Genomic DNA, 19,200 nt, shown 5'->3' with positions numbered 1-19,200 from the left:
TTCTTTGAGAAGCTCAAAGGTGATTTGTAAGCTTTAATTTATTCATTACATATTAATCTCTGTATCCTCATGACCAACTTAAAATGCTTTATCAAAGTTATTGCTTAGTTAATCATGGTTAGGGGCTTTAAGTAGATCTAGGTCCTTCAGCTGTAGGGAAAGGAGGTACTAAACAAAGATGGGCAAGGAAATTGAGTATAGTCCTGTGGAATTTGCCACAGGCTGGAAGTCTGTACTTTGATTGAATTGTCACTTTTACCTTACCATGTGACCATGGCGAGACACCCACTCTGAGTATCAGTATGCCCATCTCTGGAAGATCAGGTCGGATTCTATTGACATTTAAGCCCTTACAGTTCTGATATTTTTAAATTCTGTGGAAAGCCCAAAGAGGCTAACTGGAGACAAAACATGATTAAAGGAGAGGCAGCTTAAACTGGTAGCCATCAAGAACAATTTTAGGAGAGACCTGATGTCTTTGGTCTTGCCATTGCTTTTGTGAATGACTGAGACAAATTCTGCTTTCTCTCTCCATTTAAAGAAAGCCATCTGAGATGAACTTTATTCTTCTCATTTATAGATGAGGAACCTGAAGCTCAGGGATGCTCAGTCCTTTGTCTAATGTTTAGTTGGTAAATGACAGCCAGATTTCCAGTCTAGATCTGTCTGATTCCAAAGACTGTGTTCTTTGCCACTAAGCTGTAGCCTTCCCTACTTTAACAGTCCTTGATACCAGAAAGGTTTACAGGAGTTTTGAGCTGAATGAGCCCTAGAAATCTTTCTGATCTAAGATACAAGAAATAGTCTTCCTTGTCTGGGGAATGTACTACAAGGGTCTTTATCATCCATTTTCCCTTCAGGGTACTGGCTGGTAGCTGGTTAAGGTTGGGGGTCCCTTTCAAGGATGGCTCTTCCCATGCCTGTTGTCCACAGATACTAAGGGTGCTGGGTTCTACAGGTGCCTTATGCCATCTGGAACTGAAAAACTATGTCGAGGCTGTGAACTGGTGCGATGAGGGCCTGCAGATAGATGCCACAGAGAAGAAGCTTCTGGAAATGAGGGCTAAAGCAGACAAGTTGAAGGTTGGTGGCAAAATCAGCCAATTGGCATTTGCTAATTAGCATTAATTAATTAGCATTTCCCAGATTGTATCTTGGGTCATTGTAAACTTTTTCTTCTTTAAAACAAAACCCAGGGAATTCCCTGGCGATCCAGCGGTTAGGACTCGGCGCCGAGGGCCACGGTTCAATCCCTGGTCAGGAACTAAGATCCCACAGGCCATGTGTGGGATCAGCCAAAGCAACAACAGCCAGCCAAACAACAACAACAAACAAAACCCAAAATCAGTCCCTACCCTTGGCACTCTGGAGGATACAGATAAGTAAACAAGCAAGTACATAAATAATTATAATATGATAGAGGCAAGGAAGAATACATAGTACTTGATAAATTTATGACTATTATGATTTGAATAAATAGATTAGTGCCATAGTCTAGTCTGCACACTGAGTATAGCTATTGAAAGAGAGGAGGGGAAAGGACAGTTAAACATTTAAGCAAAATCTTAAGCTTCTATAATACTGTGTAACTCCCAGCATTAAGACACCTATAACTTGCTCATGAAATGCTACATTTCTGGCACATAACAGCAACAGTGATGATAAAATTAACTCTGTAGTCTGTAATAACAGACTGCCAACACTACCAAAAAAAAAAATCCAACATTTAGATAGCACTTACTGTATTATGTTCCAAGTGCTATTTAAAAATTTTTACTTATATGAATCCATCTGAACCACACACAGTCCTATAAGAGAGGCACTATTCTAATTCACCTTCCACTAGTGAGGTAGCTAAAGCAGAGAGATCAGGAAGTTGCCCAACTCACACAACTGGTGAAGCTGGGCTTCAAAGTCAGGCTGTTTGGCTCCAGAGTCCACATTCTTAGTCCTGTGCATTATTGCCTCACAAGTCTGTTCAGTACAAATCCAGACTTGAGTTCTCTTGATTCCTGGTATAGGTTCACTGCTTATACTATGGAATGGGAATTTTCAGTGCAAAGGGAGCCTAGAGCTGACCCTGAACAGGAATAAGTTTTTAGAGGTCATTTTGGTCGTATCTACAAAAGTAGATATGTGTGGACCCACATGGCTCAATAACAGACTTCTGAGCCTAGGCAACTAGGGGAGGGCCAGAATTTCTAGAAGTGGTATACACAGGAGAGAAGATCTAGAGGGCTACTGTGGAAGGCCATCGCCGAGCTTATCTGCAGAAAAACCCTTGTTCGACCTAAATGAAAGCTTTTAGGTCCTGCAGCATAATTAAGGGGAGATTTCAGGGCCCAAAAGCCTGACATTAGGTATAGGTGACATTGCTTGCAGAGTATCAGGAGTATACCCTTTTATCTGAGTATAAATTGATTTTGGATTCCCATGTGCTTGGTATATGTGAGCAATAGACCCATATGGTTATGTTAAGATCAGACAAAATAGACTTCAAGGCAATGACTGTTACCAGAGATAAAGCAAGGCATTTTTTTTTTTTTTAATGATGAAAGGGTTAGTTTATCAAGCATATTTAACAATTCTAAATGTGTATGTACCTAATAATAGAACTTCAAAATGTATGAAGCAAAAATTGACAACTCACAGAAGGAAGAGACAAATGTATAAATAGGTAGAAATGTCAACATCCCTCTCTCAGAGTAACTGATAGACTTAAGTAGATAAAGAAATCAGAAAAGAGAAGTGATGTCAGCAAAAATAGCCAGCTAAAGACCCGGAAAAATTTTCTCCATAAAGTCCATGGAAAATGGACAAAAATGCTCAATCAACTTTTTCATAACTCTGAAATGAATGGGAGGCTTGCAGCAATCTGGGTAGTGTTGGTTCAAGAAAAATGGCTGAACCTCCGTAAGAACAGCAAGCTTTGTGGCATTTTTAACTTGCCCTATCCCCATCTCCTCCCTCCCTTGTTGCATAGTAGCCTTGAAAGCAAACAGCCCACAATCATGGTGAAAATGAGCAGCCTGGCGGCCACCAGAAACAGAACAGGATTAGAGCTCCTTCAAAGCCCCATTCCCAGAGGATTGTCATTATTTGACCATCTAGAAGATTCCACTTACAAATTGTTTTTATTTGACACATCTTGAAGCTATCCCAGTAGGAAAAGCTTTTTCACAGAGTGTTGGTGTAGGAGGCATTTGTTAAAAACAATTTGAGGCAGTTATTTAAGATTGCATCTGCCTGAGGCAGTGGAAAACCCCTGAGGCAAATAATAGGCTTACCAGAAAACTTAAAAGGGAAAGCTGGGGAATGAGATTCTGTAGGGGCTTTGAAAAGCTCCAACATATTCCTGGAAATCTAGAAGGTCACATATGTGCTCTTGCTATGCATGTGCTCAGGAAAGATCTAAGAATGTCCTAAGCTCTAACCTCTGGCTGATTTGGAAGCTTTGTGCCAGCAGGAAATGAAGGCTAAGGCTGAATTGTTAACTACTGGGGTGATTGTTGAAGCCTTGTCCAAACATGCCTGCAGAGCCCCTTGGCAAAGACTGGGAGACTTTTTGGCTCCAGGCGTTTAGGGAAATCTGTCCAGTCATTATCTCACCACTAAGCTAACTGGAGACTTCAGTAGTCACATATAACAGAGAATACAGGCTTTACAGAATTAGTTCAGAAAAGTCACTAAACAAACAATAGCGACAGCAACAACAAACACTGGGGAGGGGAGAGAGAGCATATGCTTTCCAGAGTTGCCACATTATATTATTTTAAATGTCCAGTTTTCAACAAAAAATTACAAGACATGCAAAGGATCAAAGTGTGGTCCATATCCAGGAAAAGAAATCAACAGAAACTGTCCCTGAGGAAGCCCAGACATGAGACTTAAAAGGTAAAAAACTTTCAACCAGCTATTTAAAATATGTTCTAAGAACTGCTGCCTGAAAAACAATGCACCATCTAGAAGCTGAGAATTAAGTTTTATTCAGCAGACTTACTGAGGACTTAAGCCTGGGATACAGCCTCTCAGACAGCTTTGAAGGACTGTTCTGAGCAGGTAGGGGAGAAGCAAAGATATAGGAAAAAAAAAAAAAACCATGTGGTCGAACATCAAAAGACTACTGCTAGTTAAAGAAACAGACATTTCAAGTTAATGAATTTAGTGCTTTTCTATATGGGGGGATGGGCTTATTGAAATTATTCCTTTGATATGCACGTTAACTATAGGACCAGTATTCTGTTTTTTTCCATGCTGAGCATCCCTTAGGATGCACCATCAGGGTGGCTGCAGTGGCTGATGGCTTGATGGCCACAAAATTCTTTGTTTACTGAAGTGGCAGGTTACATTCTTTGTCCACAGTGCCTCCTCTTGATCATAAATTCGACCAATGTTTGGGAGGCATTTCATGACCAATTTTTTCCCACTGAGCTGGGAAGGCTCATTCCTAGATCAGGCAAAGAGCCTGTTGGTAGGCTACTCAATGTGCTAATTTTGGATCAGGTTCTACTGATAATCTTAAATTCTTTGGATCGCCTGTCTTACTAGTCTGTTATTCAGGAAATGTTTTCCCTTGTTGCTTCTTCCCATATCTAGAGTTGCACTATTACAATTATTCTGTGTAGAGTTGTATATATGATCAACTGCCTCAAGATGTTTAACCATCATTAATTTTGTTGGAGGCCTGGTTACACATTGGGTAATGCAAGAGACAACAATCTTATAAAACAGACAGGATATAAGTAATATAGCTAGTAAATTAATAAAGTTGTAGTGCAGCAAAGAGAGGCACAAGGTATAAATAATTTGAAAACAACAAGAGAGCAAGTTAAAATAATGGTTAGTATAGCTAGTTGTAATGTTGTCACAGTAAGCCATCAGGTCCACAGGGGAGCCAGCTGGAGAAGCCAAATGCAGGAGGGATCAGGTAGAGAGAAAAAAATTAATGTTTCATCTTTGTTTACAAAGGTATACTTTCTCAATTTGTTGTAGGTCATGGTTGCCATAAGAGGAAAGCTTTTCGGGAAAGCCAAGATTAAAAGCTGGTATATTTCAGAAAAAGTCATAAAATTATAAATCATATTTATCAGTTCATTCAGTCCCATGTAATTATGTCCTGTTGATCTAGATGGAGGCATTGGGTTTTCCATTAGAGTTTTGTAATTTCTTTTTTTTTTTTTAATAAATGTATTTATTTTATTTATTTTTGACTGCATTGGGTCTTCGTTGCTGTGCACAGGCTTTCTCTAGCTGCGGTGAGCGGGGGCTACTCTTCGCTGTGGTGCGCGGGCTACTCTTCGCTGTGGTGAGAGGGCTTCTCATTGTGTTGGCTTCTCTTGTTGTAGAGCACGGGCTTTAGGTGCGTGGGCTTCAGTAGTTGTGGCTCACGGGCTCTAGAGCGCAGGCTCAGTAGCTGTGGAGCATGGGCTTAGTTGCTCCGCAGCATGTGGGATCTTCCCAGACCAGGGCTCGAACCCGTGTCCCCTGCGTTGGCAGGAAGATTCTAAACCACTGCGCCACTAGGGAAGCCCCTTTTGTAATTTCTTACCCATTTCAGTGGTATGATCTAAAAGTTATCAGAAATTAATATTTTTCAAAGTCCTTGTGAATCTTCTTGAAGATTTTCATTTTATAAAAGCATCAAAGTAAAATAGTGATTGTCTGTAAATGACAGAAGACTTAAAATGGCATGGTTAAAGATCTGATTACAATGTAATTGACAAGAAACTTGGTTATTTCTGTGACATACAACATTCTAAGATAATAATTAGAATTATGACTGATAACATACCAGGACAATAAGATTTTTAGGAATTCCATACAAAATTTGGAATATCTATATTAACATTTACCCACACAGCATAATCTAAGAAGGTTTATTTCCAATCACTTGACAATGTTTTTCAAGTAATTTAACATACCAAATAAACCTAATTAGTTTAATATTCCTCTGAGATGCCTCAGGGTTCCTTTGAAGCTTCCCAGAGTTAGCTGGAGGTCGAAAGAACTTCAGTTAGAATTAGATATTTGGGAAGTGTGTCAAGAATATGAAAAAGATTTTAAAAGGTTTGACTTGGTCAAATAGGATCATAGGTCATTGTGAAATAATACTTATTCACTTAACCAAAGTGACAAAAGATTTCAAAAACAGGGACTTCCCTGGTGGTGCAGTGGTTAAGAATCCGCCTGCCAATGTACGGGACACGGGTTCGATCCCTGGTCCAGGAAGATCCCACATACTGTGGAGCAACTAAGCCCATGCGCCACAACTACTGAGCCTGCAAGACACAACTACTGAGCCTGAGTGCCACAACTACTGAAGCCTGCGTGCTCTAGGGCCCACTTGCCACAACCGCTGAGCCCATGTGTTGCAACTAATGAAGCCCGTGCACCTAGAGCCTGTGCTCCACAACAAGAGAAGCCACCACAGTGAGAAGCCCGCACACCGCAACCAAGAGTAGCCCCGCTCGCCGCAACTAGAGAAAGCCTGTGTGCAGCAACGAAGACCCAATGCAGACAAAAAATAAAAAAGATTTCAAAAGGAAATACACATCACCTAAAGGCAAAGAAACCCATATAATCTGTTATCAAAAACAGTATTCCAAGAAAATTTTTTTCTCTTAATAGAGAAAGGAACCAAATCTAGTCCTGCACCAACCTACTTTTTTTTTTTTTTGCGGTACGCGGGCGTCTCACTGTTGGTGGCCTCTCCTGTTGCGGAGCACACGCTCTGGACGCACAGGCTCAGCGGCCATGGCTCACAGGCCCAGCCGCTCTGTGGCATGTGGGATCTTCCCGGACTGGGGCACGAACCCGTGTCCCCTGCATCGGCAGGCGGACTCTCAACCACTGCGCCACCAGGGAAGCCCCCCAACCTGCTTTTAATAACAAAATCCATTTACCTCATTAATTTAATCCCAGCCTGACCATGTGCAAAACTTCTTTTTCAGGGCTTCCTTTCTACAAACCTTCCACAACTTTCTGTATCCATATTAGTTTGTTCCTTATTTTTCCATCTAGAAACAACCAGCTCTAGGACAAAATCACTTGTTCCCCTTAAAATGTATTTCCATTCCTCATACCTTCTTTTGCTGAAAACACACATCGTACTTTACTTGCATACTGAAACATTTCCCTTGTTGTTTTTAGTGCCTTTAATTACATATTATAGTTTTAACCTTTAAAAAATCTTAATCTCTAGCAAAACTGACAAGCAGCAAGTAATTGTGAACTGTTTGTTATACTAGCATTTCCTGATTGGCAAATTTGGGAATATTCTAGAACCTCTAGAAACATATATCTTATAGCATAGTTTCTTTCTTCAATGTGGTACAAGACGTGTCTAATAAACCCAGGCATCTTTAGTTTCCCTCTTGTAAGGAGACAAAAGTAGGTAAGTTTAAACCTGTTTAGCAATTAACGTTCCAGTATTTTATTTGAAATGACTTGGATAGTCAGTGAATTCTCATCATTTAATTTAGCAAAACTCAAGTTACCAAAAATCAGGAGAAACTATAGATAGACATACCCAAAACATAATTATTCCTAAGAGTTCACCTGTAAACTCTTGTCTCATTTACCTTTATTTTATAACTTATGAAGATATCGTCATACTGCGGGTGAAGAATGTCACCTGCCATTATCAGTAAACAGAGGATGTTGCAGCCATCAAGCCATCAGCCACTGCAGCTGCCCCTGACTGTGCACCCTGAGGGGATTCAGGATGGAGGAAAAAACAGGATACTGGCCCTAGATAGTTAAGATGTAGCATATATATCAAAGGAATGATTTCAGTGAGCCCAGACTCTTGCATCTTCCCATACACAGGAAAGTGTTAAATTCATTAACTTGAGATGTCTGTTTTTATTTAACAGTAATCTTTCGATGTTCCGACTACCTGGTTTTATGTAGAAACTATATATCCTGGCTCCTCCCTTACCTCTTCAGAGCAGTTCCTAGAGCTGTCTGCCTCCCAGGCTTAAGTCCTCAGCAGGGACTTAAGAGGCTGCCTCCCAGGCTTACGTCCTCAGCAAGTCCTCCAAATAAAACATAATTCTCAACTTTTAGGTTGTGCATTTTTTTCAGTCAACAATACCAAGTTATTTTTTCTTGCTGATAAACTCTGCAACAGAAATAACATGAACTTAGTTAACCTAGGTACAATAAAATTAAGTTATGTCTATGTCTATATTGATTAAACCAACAAGCTTAAGCTAGCTCTATTACCAGATACAATTTAATATTGAATATTTCCTAGGTCATGTGAACCTGAAACTCATTCTGGCCAGTTTCCATTATATTTAGAAAAATTTAATTTGTAAGTGCTTACTTTTAAGTCAATTAAATGAGCTCTTTTATAAACTTAATTTTGATAATATTTTCCGGAGGTAGAGACATCCTGTATATATAATGTACACACAGACATATAAACAGACAAAACTAGAGATCTCATAGCTTTAACATGTAGTTATGAATCAGGTATTATAAACTTACTAGTTTATAAATAGCAGTTGGAATAAGTTAAATTTATTTGCTCAGTTGACTAAGGCTTATACTATGTGTGGAAAAGACTTAAGGTTTATATTTGTCCTTGATAAATCCCTTAAGGAGGCTATAAGTTAGATTTTGAGTGAGGGAGCCTTTCCAGCAGTTTGAGTTTAAAAGAGCCTTTTTGTCTCATTTGGTTTCAGGTTTTACCTAATTGAGCTAACTAGGCTCAGTCTCAGGTGTTTGTGGGCTGTATTTACATTTCTGATTTGTAGAGGTTTGCAACACAAAGACAGTTGCATTAAATTCTCTAAAGAACTAGTCTGCTGCCTAAATGATATTAAAAGATTGATTGGCCCAACTATATTTTCTTTAATTTGCATTTTTATATCAGTGAGAAAATTTCCAACTATCTGAAAATTAAGAGTTCTGTGTTCTAGAACTTTAGGGTTCAATTTATCATGCCTTCAAAAGTTTGCACAAGGCATTCAACCAAGGCTCTCTTTCTGAGTGTATAGGGTAAACCCAGAGCAAAAATCTCCATTATTATTTTTATTGGCCCCTGAATATTAACTCCCAGGTTTTATTTCATATAGTGTGGGCTCAGGTAACGTTGTTGGTTTCTTTTAGTATGTTTAATTAATATTGTCTGAGGGGCAGATTTATATACAGTCTTAAAATAGGCAGGGGAAGCATTCCCCAGTGAGACATAATGTCTATCCTACAATATAATTAGGCAAAAGGGATATAACCATCTTACATAAAGCCCATTTAAATATATACCAATTTATATAAACTTTCCTCTCCATTCTGTCAACTTTTTTAAAAAAATTAATTATTTTTGGCTGCGTTGGGTCTTTGTTGCTGCACGCGGGTTTTCTCTAGTTGCAGCGAGCAGGGACTACTCTTTGTTGTGGTGCGCTGGCTTCTCATTGCGGTGTCTTCTCCTGTTGCAGAGCACGGGCTCTAGGCATGCGGGCTTCAGTAGTTGTGGCTCTCGGGCACAGGCTCAGTAGTTGTGGCGCACGGGCTTAGTTGCTCCACGGCACGTGGGATCTTCCTGGACCAGGGCTCGAGCCTTTGTCCCCTGCATTGGCAGGCAGATTCTTAAGCTCTACGCCACCAGGGAAGCCCTATTCTGTTATCTTTTATACCTTTAAATAGTTTCCATCAGGATCTGATCGACAAGCCTTGGTCTTAACAACAGTCCCAGAAGCTTTCTTTTCTTTTTATCCCTCAACCATTTAATCTATTTTTGTATAAAAGGCTCTGGGGTCCCCAGTGAGAGATTGAGCCAAGGCACTCAGGCCTTTTTGTCAATCTTTTAACTTGATTAATTGGCTTAACTGTTGCCCCAAGTAATAGTTGGTCAGGTATCTCAGTGTAGTTTTTTTCTAGCCTTTTAAATATATATATATATACATACACACACACACGACACATAGTTTTTAAACTGAGGTAAATAGAACAGACTTGTTTGGGGCCCTTTAATGTTGGGGACCAATAGAGGGTCCCTTTGGCCCATCCAGCCTTAGGTAGTGTTGTATCAGAACCTTTTTAATCCTATTAATGTTCATTTTATTTATCCCATTTCTTAATAACCGTCTAAAGATTTCTTTATCCATTTGGGATGAGACCCTTTAAAATTTCCACCTTGTTGGGAAGAAGTCTCTAGACTTTCTTTCAGTTTTTTTCTTACTTCCCTGTTAATCAACCTAATTAACATGAATTATCCTAATGTTTTTATTGGCATCTGTAAGACCCACTGAGGGGAAGCAGAGACCACAAATAAGGCTTCCCAAACTGTTTCTTTTGTTTGTTTGTTTTAAACTAAGGAGTTCTGGGAATTCCCTGGAGATCCAATGGTTAGGACTCCACGCTTTCACTGCCTAGGGCGCAGGTGCGAAGTAAGGTCCTGCAAGCCATGTGGCCAAAATTAAATAAATTAATTAGATAAACAAACTAAGGAGTTCTTAGGTTAACCATTTTACATATATATATTTTCCACCTTCTAATTTGGCTTTATCATAGGTACCAATAAAATAGCTGTTTATAATGAGAGCTCTCTAAAAAATAATACGAATTTAGAATTTTCTCCAATTTAAAAGATCCATTGTCTGGCCATTAACTAGATATATCCTAATAGTGACTCAAGCCAATAAGATGCAAGAGGCGTCCCCACAGGAGAGTGCGGAGGATGCTGCCTATACAAGATCTACAAAGTGCACTCCCAAAAATAGCGTAAGAAAGTAAAGGCCTTTGTTGTACAGGCTGACGCAACTAAGGTTCAGATGACAAAAGCCCCTGAGAATTGGCACAGTCAGACAAAAGACTGCTCAGAATCCCAGTCTGTTCGATTGGTTGTGAAGTGTACACCATATGTGTACCTTCCAGATGTCAGAGAACAGGCTATTAAAACACACACACACACACACACCACATTGAAGAAGATCAGGTAGAACGTTTTCATCTCAAAGGCACAGGGAGAGAAATGCAAGTTCCCTCTAGAAGGGCTTTTGTTTCTTTAAGGTCAGAATTCTGCAAAGATGTTTTATCAAGCTGTCTTTCTCTAACTTAACTGCAAACACAATAAAAGAACCTCATCTTGGCCATTTTCAGGGTGAGATTTCCTTTAATTACCAATTAAGTAAGTACAAGTTTTGTATGTACATAAACCTGGCTGGGGTGTTAGTTGGAGGCTGGCTTTCTGATGCCCCTCATTTAGAAAAGATATTAGGCCAGCCTCTCACCCAATCACACAGTCCAGATCACTCAGTATCTCTTGACTGAGCAACTTGCAGTGTCTTCGAACCAGGATGTACTTTTTCCTGTTATCTTTCAACTGGGCTCCCCCAGTATCTTTCAGCTGGGGAGCCAGATACTGGTTATATACAACCGAATAAAACTCACAGCCAATAATTGGGAGATCTGAGAACCAAGAGAGACTCACCCAAATTTGTTTGGACTCTGAGGCAGATGGGCACAAGAGGCCTCTGCTGGTACCAAGACTCCAGCTCCTTGTAGAGATCAGGTGAAGCAGAGAAGTCTGCCCTGAGTCCCTTTGTGGTCACCAAAACTGTCAACTGAAAAGAAAAAAGCACAATCTAGAAGTTGAGAATTATGTTTTATTCAGCAGAGTTACTGAGGACTTAAGCCTGGGATACAGACTCTCATATAGCTCTGAGGGACTGTTCCACATGTAGTGGAACATGAAAAGATTACTGCTAATTAAAGAAACACACATTTCAAGTTAAAGAATTTAGCGCTTTTCTATGTATGGGAAGATGTAAAAGTCTGGGCTCATTGAAATTATTCCTTTGATATGCACCATAAATATCTAGGGCCAGTATTCTCTTTTTTCCATCCTGAATTCCCTCAGGGTGTGCTCTCAGGGGTGGCTACAGTGGCTGATGGCTTTATGACTACAACATCTTTTGTTTACTGAAATGGCAGTTGACATTCTTTGTCCACAAAACGAAAGGAAACAATGTTTAAAGAACTTAAAAAAATACATGGCAACACTCACCAAATAGGGAATATCATTAAAGAAAAATTAACAACTGAAATGAGAAATTCACTAAGGGGTTCAAGAATAGAACTTTGAAGATAGGTCAATTGTGATTACTCAGTCTGAGGAATAGAAAGAAAAAAGAACAAAGAAAGATGATGAGAGACTTATGGGATGCCATCAAGCATATCATAGGCATAATGAGAGTCCCAGGATAGAGAGAGAAAGGGGCAAAAGAATATTTGAAGAAGTAACAGCTGAAAACTTCCCAGATTGATGGAAAATAGTAAGCTACTCTCCCAAGAAGCTTAACAAGCACCAAGTAGGATATACTTAAAGAAATCTGTATCCAGACACATCATAATCAAACTGTTAAAAGTCAAAGACAAGAGAATCTTAAAAGCATCAAGAGAGAAGTGACTCTTCATATATAAGAGATCCTCAATATAATTAATAGCTGATTGCTCATCAGAAACCATGTTAGCCAAAGGGCAGTGGGATGACATGAAAAGTGCTGAAAGAAAAAGACTGTCAACCAAGAATTCTATATCCAGCAAACTTATCCTTCAGAAATGATGGAGAGGAAGAAGTAAAACTCCATTTGTAAATGATATGAGCTTATATATAGAAAATCCTAAAGAATCCACTAAACTATTGGAACTAGTAAATTAGTTCACCAAGCTGGTAGGATATGTCAGAATACACCCATCAGCTGTATTCTATACACTTTTAATGAACATTCCAAATGTGGAATTAAGAAAATTCCATTTACAATAGCATCAAAAAGAATAAAATATTCAGGAATAAATTTAACAAAAGTAGCGTAAAATTTATACTTTGAAAATACAAAACATTGTTGAAAGAAATTAAACCTAAATAAATGGGAAGACATCCCATATTCATGGATCAGATCTTTTTCAAAAAACATTTATTATTTTATTTTTGGCTGTGTTAGGTCTTAGTTGCAGCATGCAGGATCTTTGTTGGGATCGTCACTGCAGCATGCGGGATCCTCTGCTGCGGTGCATGGGCTCCTTGTGGCATGTGGGCTTCTCTCTAGTTGTGGCGTGTGGGGTCTCTAGCGGTGGCCCTTGTGCTCAGTAGTTGCAGCACGTGGACTTAGTTGCCCCACGGCATGTGGGAACTTAGTTCTCTGACCAGGGATCAAACCCACATCCCCTGCATTGGAAGGTGGATTCTTAACCACTGGACCACCAGGGAAGTCCCTCACAGATCAGATCTTAATATTGTTAAGATGACAGTACTCCCTAAATTGGTGTACAAATTCAATGTAATCTTCCTCAAAATTTCAATTAGTTTATTTGAAGAATATTGACAAGCTGATTGTAATATTCACGTGGAAATTCAAGGGACCCAGAATAGCCAAAACAATCCTGAAAAACAAAAATAAAGTTAGAGAACTCAAAATTCCCAATTTCAAATCTTACTATAAAGCTATAGTAATAAAGACATTGTGGTACTGGTGTAAAGATAGACATATAGGTCAATATAATAGAATTGAGAGCTCAGAAATAAACCCTCACATTTATATATAGATGATTTGCGACAAGGGTACCTAGACCATTTAATGGGGAAGGAATAGTCTTTTCAACAAATGATTCTGGGACAAGTGGATATCCACGTGCAAAAGGATGAACTTGGACCCTCCCTCATATATACACACACACACACACACACACACATTACCTCAAAATGGTTCAAAGAACTAAAACTGTAAAAACTAAAACTCTCAGAGGAAAACATCAGCGTAAATCTTCATGACCTTGGGTTAGGCAATTGTTTTAGATATGACACAAAACGCGTAAGCAACAAAAGGAAAAATAGGTAAACTGGACTTCATCAAAGGTTAAAAACTTTTGTTCTTCAAAAGACACCATTGAGAAAGTGAAAAGACCACCCACAGAATGGGAGATAATATTTGTATCATATATCTGTAAGAGACTTTTATCTAGAATATATAACGGACTCTTAACATGTCAGTAATTAAAAAGACAACCCAATTATTTAAGTGGGCAAAGGATCTGACTAGATGTCACTAAATATAATACAAAAATGGCCGACAAACACATGAAAGATGCTCAACATCATTAGTCATTAAGGAAATGTAAATCAAAACCACAGTGAGATACTATTTCATACCCACTAGGATGGCTCTAATTTTTTTTTTAAAGGAAGATAACAAATGATGAAGATGTGGAGAAATTGAAACCCTCATAAGTTGCTGGTGGGTTTGTAAAATGGTACAGCCACTATGGAAAACAGTTTGACAGTTCCTAAAAAAATTAACCATAAAATTACCATATGACCCAGCACTTCCAGTCCTAGGTATATACCCAAAAGGATTGAAACCAAATATTCAAACAAATACTTGTACGTGAATGAACATAGCAACAATATTCATAATGGCCAAAACATGGAAACAATCTAAATGTCCATCGTGGTAGATAGATGGTAGAAAAAAAGGAATAAAGTACTGTAAAAAGGAATGAAGTACCGATACATGATATAGTGTAGACGAACCTCAAAAATACCATGCTGAGGGAAAGAAGGCAGATACAAAAGAACACATATTGTATGATTCCATGTATATGAAACATCCAAAATATATAAATCTGTAGATAGAGAAAGCACATTAGTGGTTGCCAGGGTTCGGGGGAAGGGGGAAATGTTGAGTGACTGCTTAATGGGCTTGAGATTTCTTTTTAGGGTGTTGAAAAGTCTTGGAACTAGATAGAGGTGATGGTTGCACAATAAAGTGAATGTACTAAATGCCACTGGATTGTATACTTGAAAATGGTTAATTTTATGTCATGTGAATTTCACCTCAATTAAAAAAATTTTTTTAAATATATACTAACCATGAAATAAAAAATTATTGATAAATTGGACTTGGTCAAAACTGAAAATTTTCTGTTCTATAAAAGACATCAATAAGAAGATTAAAAGGCAAGCCATGGAATGGGAGATCCTTGAACCACAGGGGTTTGAATTGCACACGTCCACTTATATGCGGATATTTTTCAATAGTAAATACCACAGAACTACGTGGGTGGTTCATGGTTGGTTGAACCTGAGGATGTGGAGAAATAGAGGATACAGAGGGCCGACTATGAGTTATACATGGATTAACCCTGGTGTTGTTCAAGAGTCAACTGTATATCTAACAAAGGATTTGTATCCAGAATACATAAAGAAATCTATTCAATATGAAAAAATTTTTTAATTTTGCAAAGAGACACTTCTCAAAAGATTTACAGTAGCACATAAAAATATACATAGTATCATTAGTCATGTGGGGGGAGAATGCAACTTAAACATCAGTGCGATCCCAGTTCACAAGACTGATAATACCTAATATTGGCAGAGATGTGAGGGAGCTGGAACTCTCATAAATTGTCAGTGGGATATAAACCACTTTGGAAATCAGTTTGTCAGTTTTATATTCCTATCCTATGACTCAGCAATTTTACTCCTAGGTATTTAGCTAAGAGAAATGAAAACATGTTCATAACAAGACTTGTATAAGAATGTTGGTAGCCAATTTTATTCATAATAATCCAGAAACAGCCCTTGTGTCCATCAACAGGAGAATAGATAAGCAAAGTGTGGTATATTCAAACAATGGAATATGACTTGGTAATGAAAAGAAACAGACCTATCAGTGATGGGATGGGAGGGTGATGGACTGCAAAGAGGTATGAGGGAACTTTCTAGAATGTTCTCTATCTTGATTGGAGTGTTGGGTACTCAGGGTATACATTTGTCAAAACTCATCTAACTATACACTTAAATTCTCAACAGAGTTGACTTTTTTTACGTATATAAAGGGGCAGCAAACTTCATAGTTCAGGACTCCTCTGACCTAGGGGTTATGTGGGCTTTATGCGGGCTGTAAGACCCCAAACTTCAGGTGAGACAGCAGGGAAATCACATCCTCGCACTTGCATTTGTAAGTCAAGAGGAAAAACAACATGGGACAGAATACAAGTCATCCTTAATCATCCATCTTAATCATTCTCTAATGTGGACCAGACACTGTGGTCCAGTGTAGCTCAACTGTGAAGGCAGAATTGGACATAGTTCTAGTGGTATCCATGGGTTTGATTACTCTTGGTAGTACAATCAAACTTCCTAACAGCAGAAAGGATTTTTGCAGCTCTTGGCAAACTGGATTGGAGAAGGATGGCCAAGAATTATCAGCCGTTGTCTCCTGGAAGGGTAGATTTTGTTCATAAGAAAAAGAAGATCTGTGTTAGCCCCTGTGGGGAGGATAAGGGATGGTTGGTGCTATATTTTAGAGCAGGGCTCAGCAAACTGACCCACAGGCCAAATCCAGCCTTTGTTCTGTTTTTGTACATTCTATGAACCAAGAATGTTTTTCATACTTTTAGAGGGTTATGAACAACAAACAAAGCAACAAACAAAGCTAGATAATGTTCGACAGAGACCATACATGGTCTGCAAAGCCTAAAATATTTACTGCCGTTTACAGAAAAAGTTGGCCCCTACTAATCACAATCCTGAGGGTAGGTAGGAGTACGATCACCTGGCTTTGGGTAGATTAGCAGGAAGAGGAAATCTAAATTATATTTCTGCCAGATGAAGTAGACTGGTGGTATTTTTCTCTCATGGACTGTAATTGTGCAAAAGGCAGAGCCTCTGATAAGTTGTTGGCCTGGGTTTTTCCATTGTGTTTTCCTAAACCCCAGCCATAACAGAGAAGTTAAATGCCCCATTGGCCCTGATGTCAGTCCCTCTACCAAGAATGCCCTCTCTCTTTCATCTGGTTTCTGTCTAAACCCACCTCCTCGATGGGGCAGAATCAGTCACTCCCTTCTCTGTGTATCATAGCACTCAGTTCATACCACCAGGCTAACAAGTAGACCTTTTTACATGTCTGTCCCCCTCTGGACTATGAGCTCCTTGGGTAGATTTTAACATTTTTGCTGCCACTGGTCCTGGCATCCAGATATGTGCTCCTTAAATGTTTATTGAACTGAATCCAGCCACTGGTATCCCTTGATATACAGGAGCCTGGGTTGAATAGAGACCAGAGATAGCTATTTAGGATCAGGCTGGGGTAACAAGTGGAGGCAAGTTCTCTAGAGCTGATGTATCTGAATTTCATTTTCAGCGAACTGAACAGAGGGATATAAGGAAAGCAAAGTTGAAAGAAAAGAAGGAGCAGAATCAGAATGAGGCTTTACTCCAGGCCATCATGGTGAGTTCTCAAACTCTAGGCCCTTCTGGTCTTGTGAAATCCACTAATCCTGAAGCCTGTTGGGAACGTGTCTGGGAATGCTTTACCTGAATTAGTTGTACATTTTCTTTCTGCTTTTGGTGAAGCAGTGTGACAAGTCAGACCTTCTGAGTTCAGTCAGCTCTCTCACTTGCATGCATGTATTGGTTTCAGGTAACATATACTGAATTTAGTAGCTTTTGGTTAAGCATTTTCTAATCTTCACAGTAGCCTTCTGGGGTAGGTCTTCTTGCTCCTGTTTTTGCTAGACGAGCACATAGTCTCAGGGATAGGAAGAAACCTCACACAGCTGATATGTGTCAGAGCCAGGTCCTTGCTCTCAGCCCCTGTGTTACACTGCATCCTGAGAAAGTGAATTTTTAGGATGTAGCTCTTCTAACTATAACAACAACACAAAATTCTATCTCCCCTTCCCTCTCTTTACTGCATTTTAAATGAATGTCGTCTGATCCAAATCTTGCTTTCACAAGTCACTTTGAGCCTTGGCTGCTCAGGGGAGGTAATACTGGCTATGAGATTGCGGGGTAGGTTCTTGGTTAGGTTCTTGGTTTCATTCTTTGCCGAGTTAAATTATGTGCCTATTTAAATTACTTGTTGACTTTGAGAACGTCACAGTTCTAAGATGCACTCCACTAGTTCCTCCGCACAACAAAGAATCTGTTAACACATTAACAGATTAAACAGAAGGGAATACTCCAGAGGGATTTGGTCATTTTCTAAAATGTAGAATATTGGAATGCCCAGACATTTGCATACAGACCTATTTTGGTTCTCTCCTTTAACTGTGCATCTCAGACTTCAGTGTACTTAAGAATTAATCTCAAGAGTAATATAAACAAAGCCGTATATACTACATTTTAGTGGTTTAAAGCAGAGGTCAGCAAGCTGCAGCCAGTGGCTTACAGCCCTGCCTGTTTGTGTATGTCTTACCAATGGCTGTTTTCACACTACAGTGGCAGGGTTGAGTAATATCAACAGAGACCATTTGGCCCGCAAAACCTAAAATATTTCTTATCCGACCCTTTAAGGGAAAGTTTGCCAACCCCTGATTTAGGAGATACCATCAAGGTAATTTTGATTACATATCATTTTCCTCTTGTGTGCTAGCCTTAGGAGCCTCCACACAACATACATAAGAGGTGACTCTACTATTCAGACCTTTGATTTATCCTTGTTTCTATGAGACAATCAAGATTAAGTCAATGTGTGCATTATTTTTATTATCCCATGTCCTAGCTAAATGGAAACGTTTGCCATGTTCGTACATGCCTCTCTCTGCATCTTTTCTGTACCTTTGCACATGCTGTTCCTTGGCTGTTACTTGGGGTAGAATGCCCTTCCCACTCCCCTGCCCCCCAACTTTTCTGCTTTTCAAAGTCATTGTTCAAGGCCTAGCATCCCCCAGTCCCCTCCAGACCCCAGGCTGAATTAATTATTCATGGTCTGCAGTTCCACAGCTTTACTTCTTACCTTGTGTTGTACTTATTACCATGTCTATCTCATGTCTAGCGTGCTAGACAGAGTCTAGCATGTGGTAGATGCCCAGTAAAGGTGAGTTAAACAAGTCTCAGAAATAATAAAGACGAATCATGTGTAGAGCTGGCTCTCAGGGAGCTCGCAGTGTTATGGTTTCCTTGTTTTAGTGAAATGAGTTTGCATCCTTCCACACATAAGGTGTGTGTTTTCTTTTTTTAACCCAGGCTAGGAACATCAGGCTAGTGTCTGAAGCTGCTGGAGAGGATGAAGATTCAGCCTCAGAAGGTCTCGGTGAGCTCATCCTGAACGGGCTTACTTCTGAGAACCTCTACGGAGCCAGGCTGAGTGTAGATGATGGGGGAAGACTGAGCTGGCCTGTGCTCTTTCTGTACCCAGAGTATGCCCAGTCAGACTTCATCTCTGCTTTTCACGAGGACTCCAGGTACTT

The 19,200-nt window shown here is 39.5% G+C and overlaps 1 protein-coding gene across 1 annotated transcript in view; it reads left to right on the top strand.

Moving 5' to 3' along the window:
* The window catches only part of TTC4 (tetratricopeptide repeat domain 4), a 38,815-nt gene that overhangs the window by 6,582 nt on the left and 13,033 nt on the right, over window positions 1-19,200 (top strand). Inside the window, exons 5-7 of the mRNA XM_029229718.1 lie at window positions 959-1,083; window positions 17,151-17,237; window positions 18,977-19,194. Of these exons, the coding sequence (XP_029085551.1) occupies window positions 959-1,083; window positions 17,151-17,237; window positions 18,977-19,194 (430 nt within the window). The remainder of the gene's footprint in view (window positions 1-958; window positions 1,084-17,150; window positions 17,238-18,976; window positions 19,195-19,200) is intronic.

The sequence above is a fragment of the Monodon monoceros genome, unplaced genomic scaffold, assembly GCF_005190385.1.
Source record: "Monodon monoceros isolate NGI ecotype Baffin Bay Population unplaced genomic scaffold, NGI_Narwhal_1 Super_Scaffold_18, whole genome shotgun sequence".
Classification (NCBI taxonomy): domain Eukaryota; kingdom Metazoa; phylum Chordata; class Mammalia; order Artiodactyla; family Monodontidae; genus Monodon; species Monodon monoceros.
This window is presented reverse-complemented; position numbering and strand designations above follow the sequence as displayed.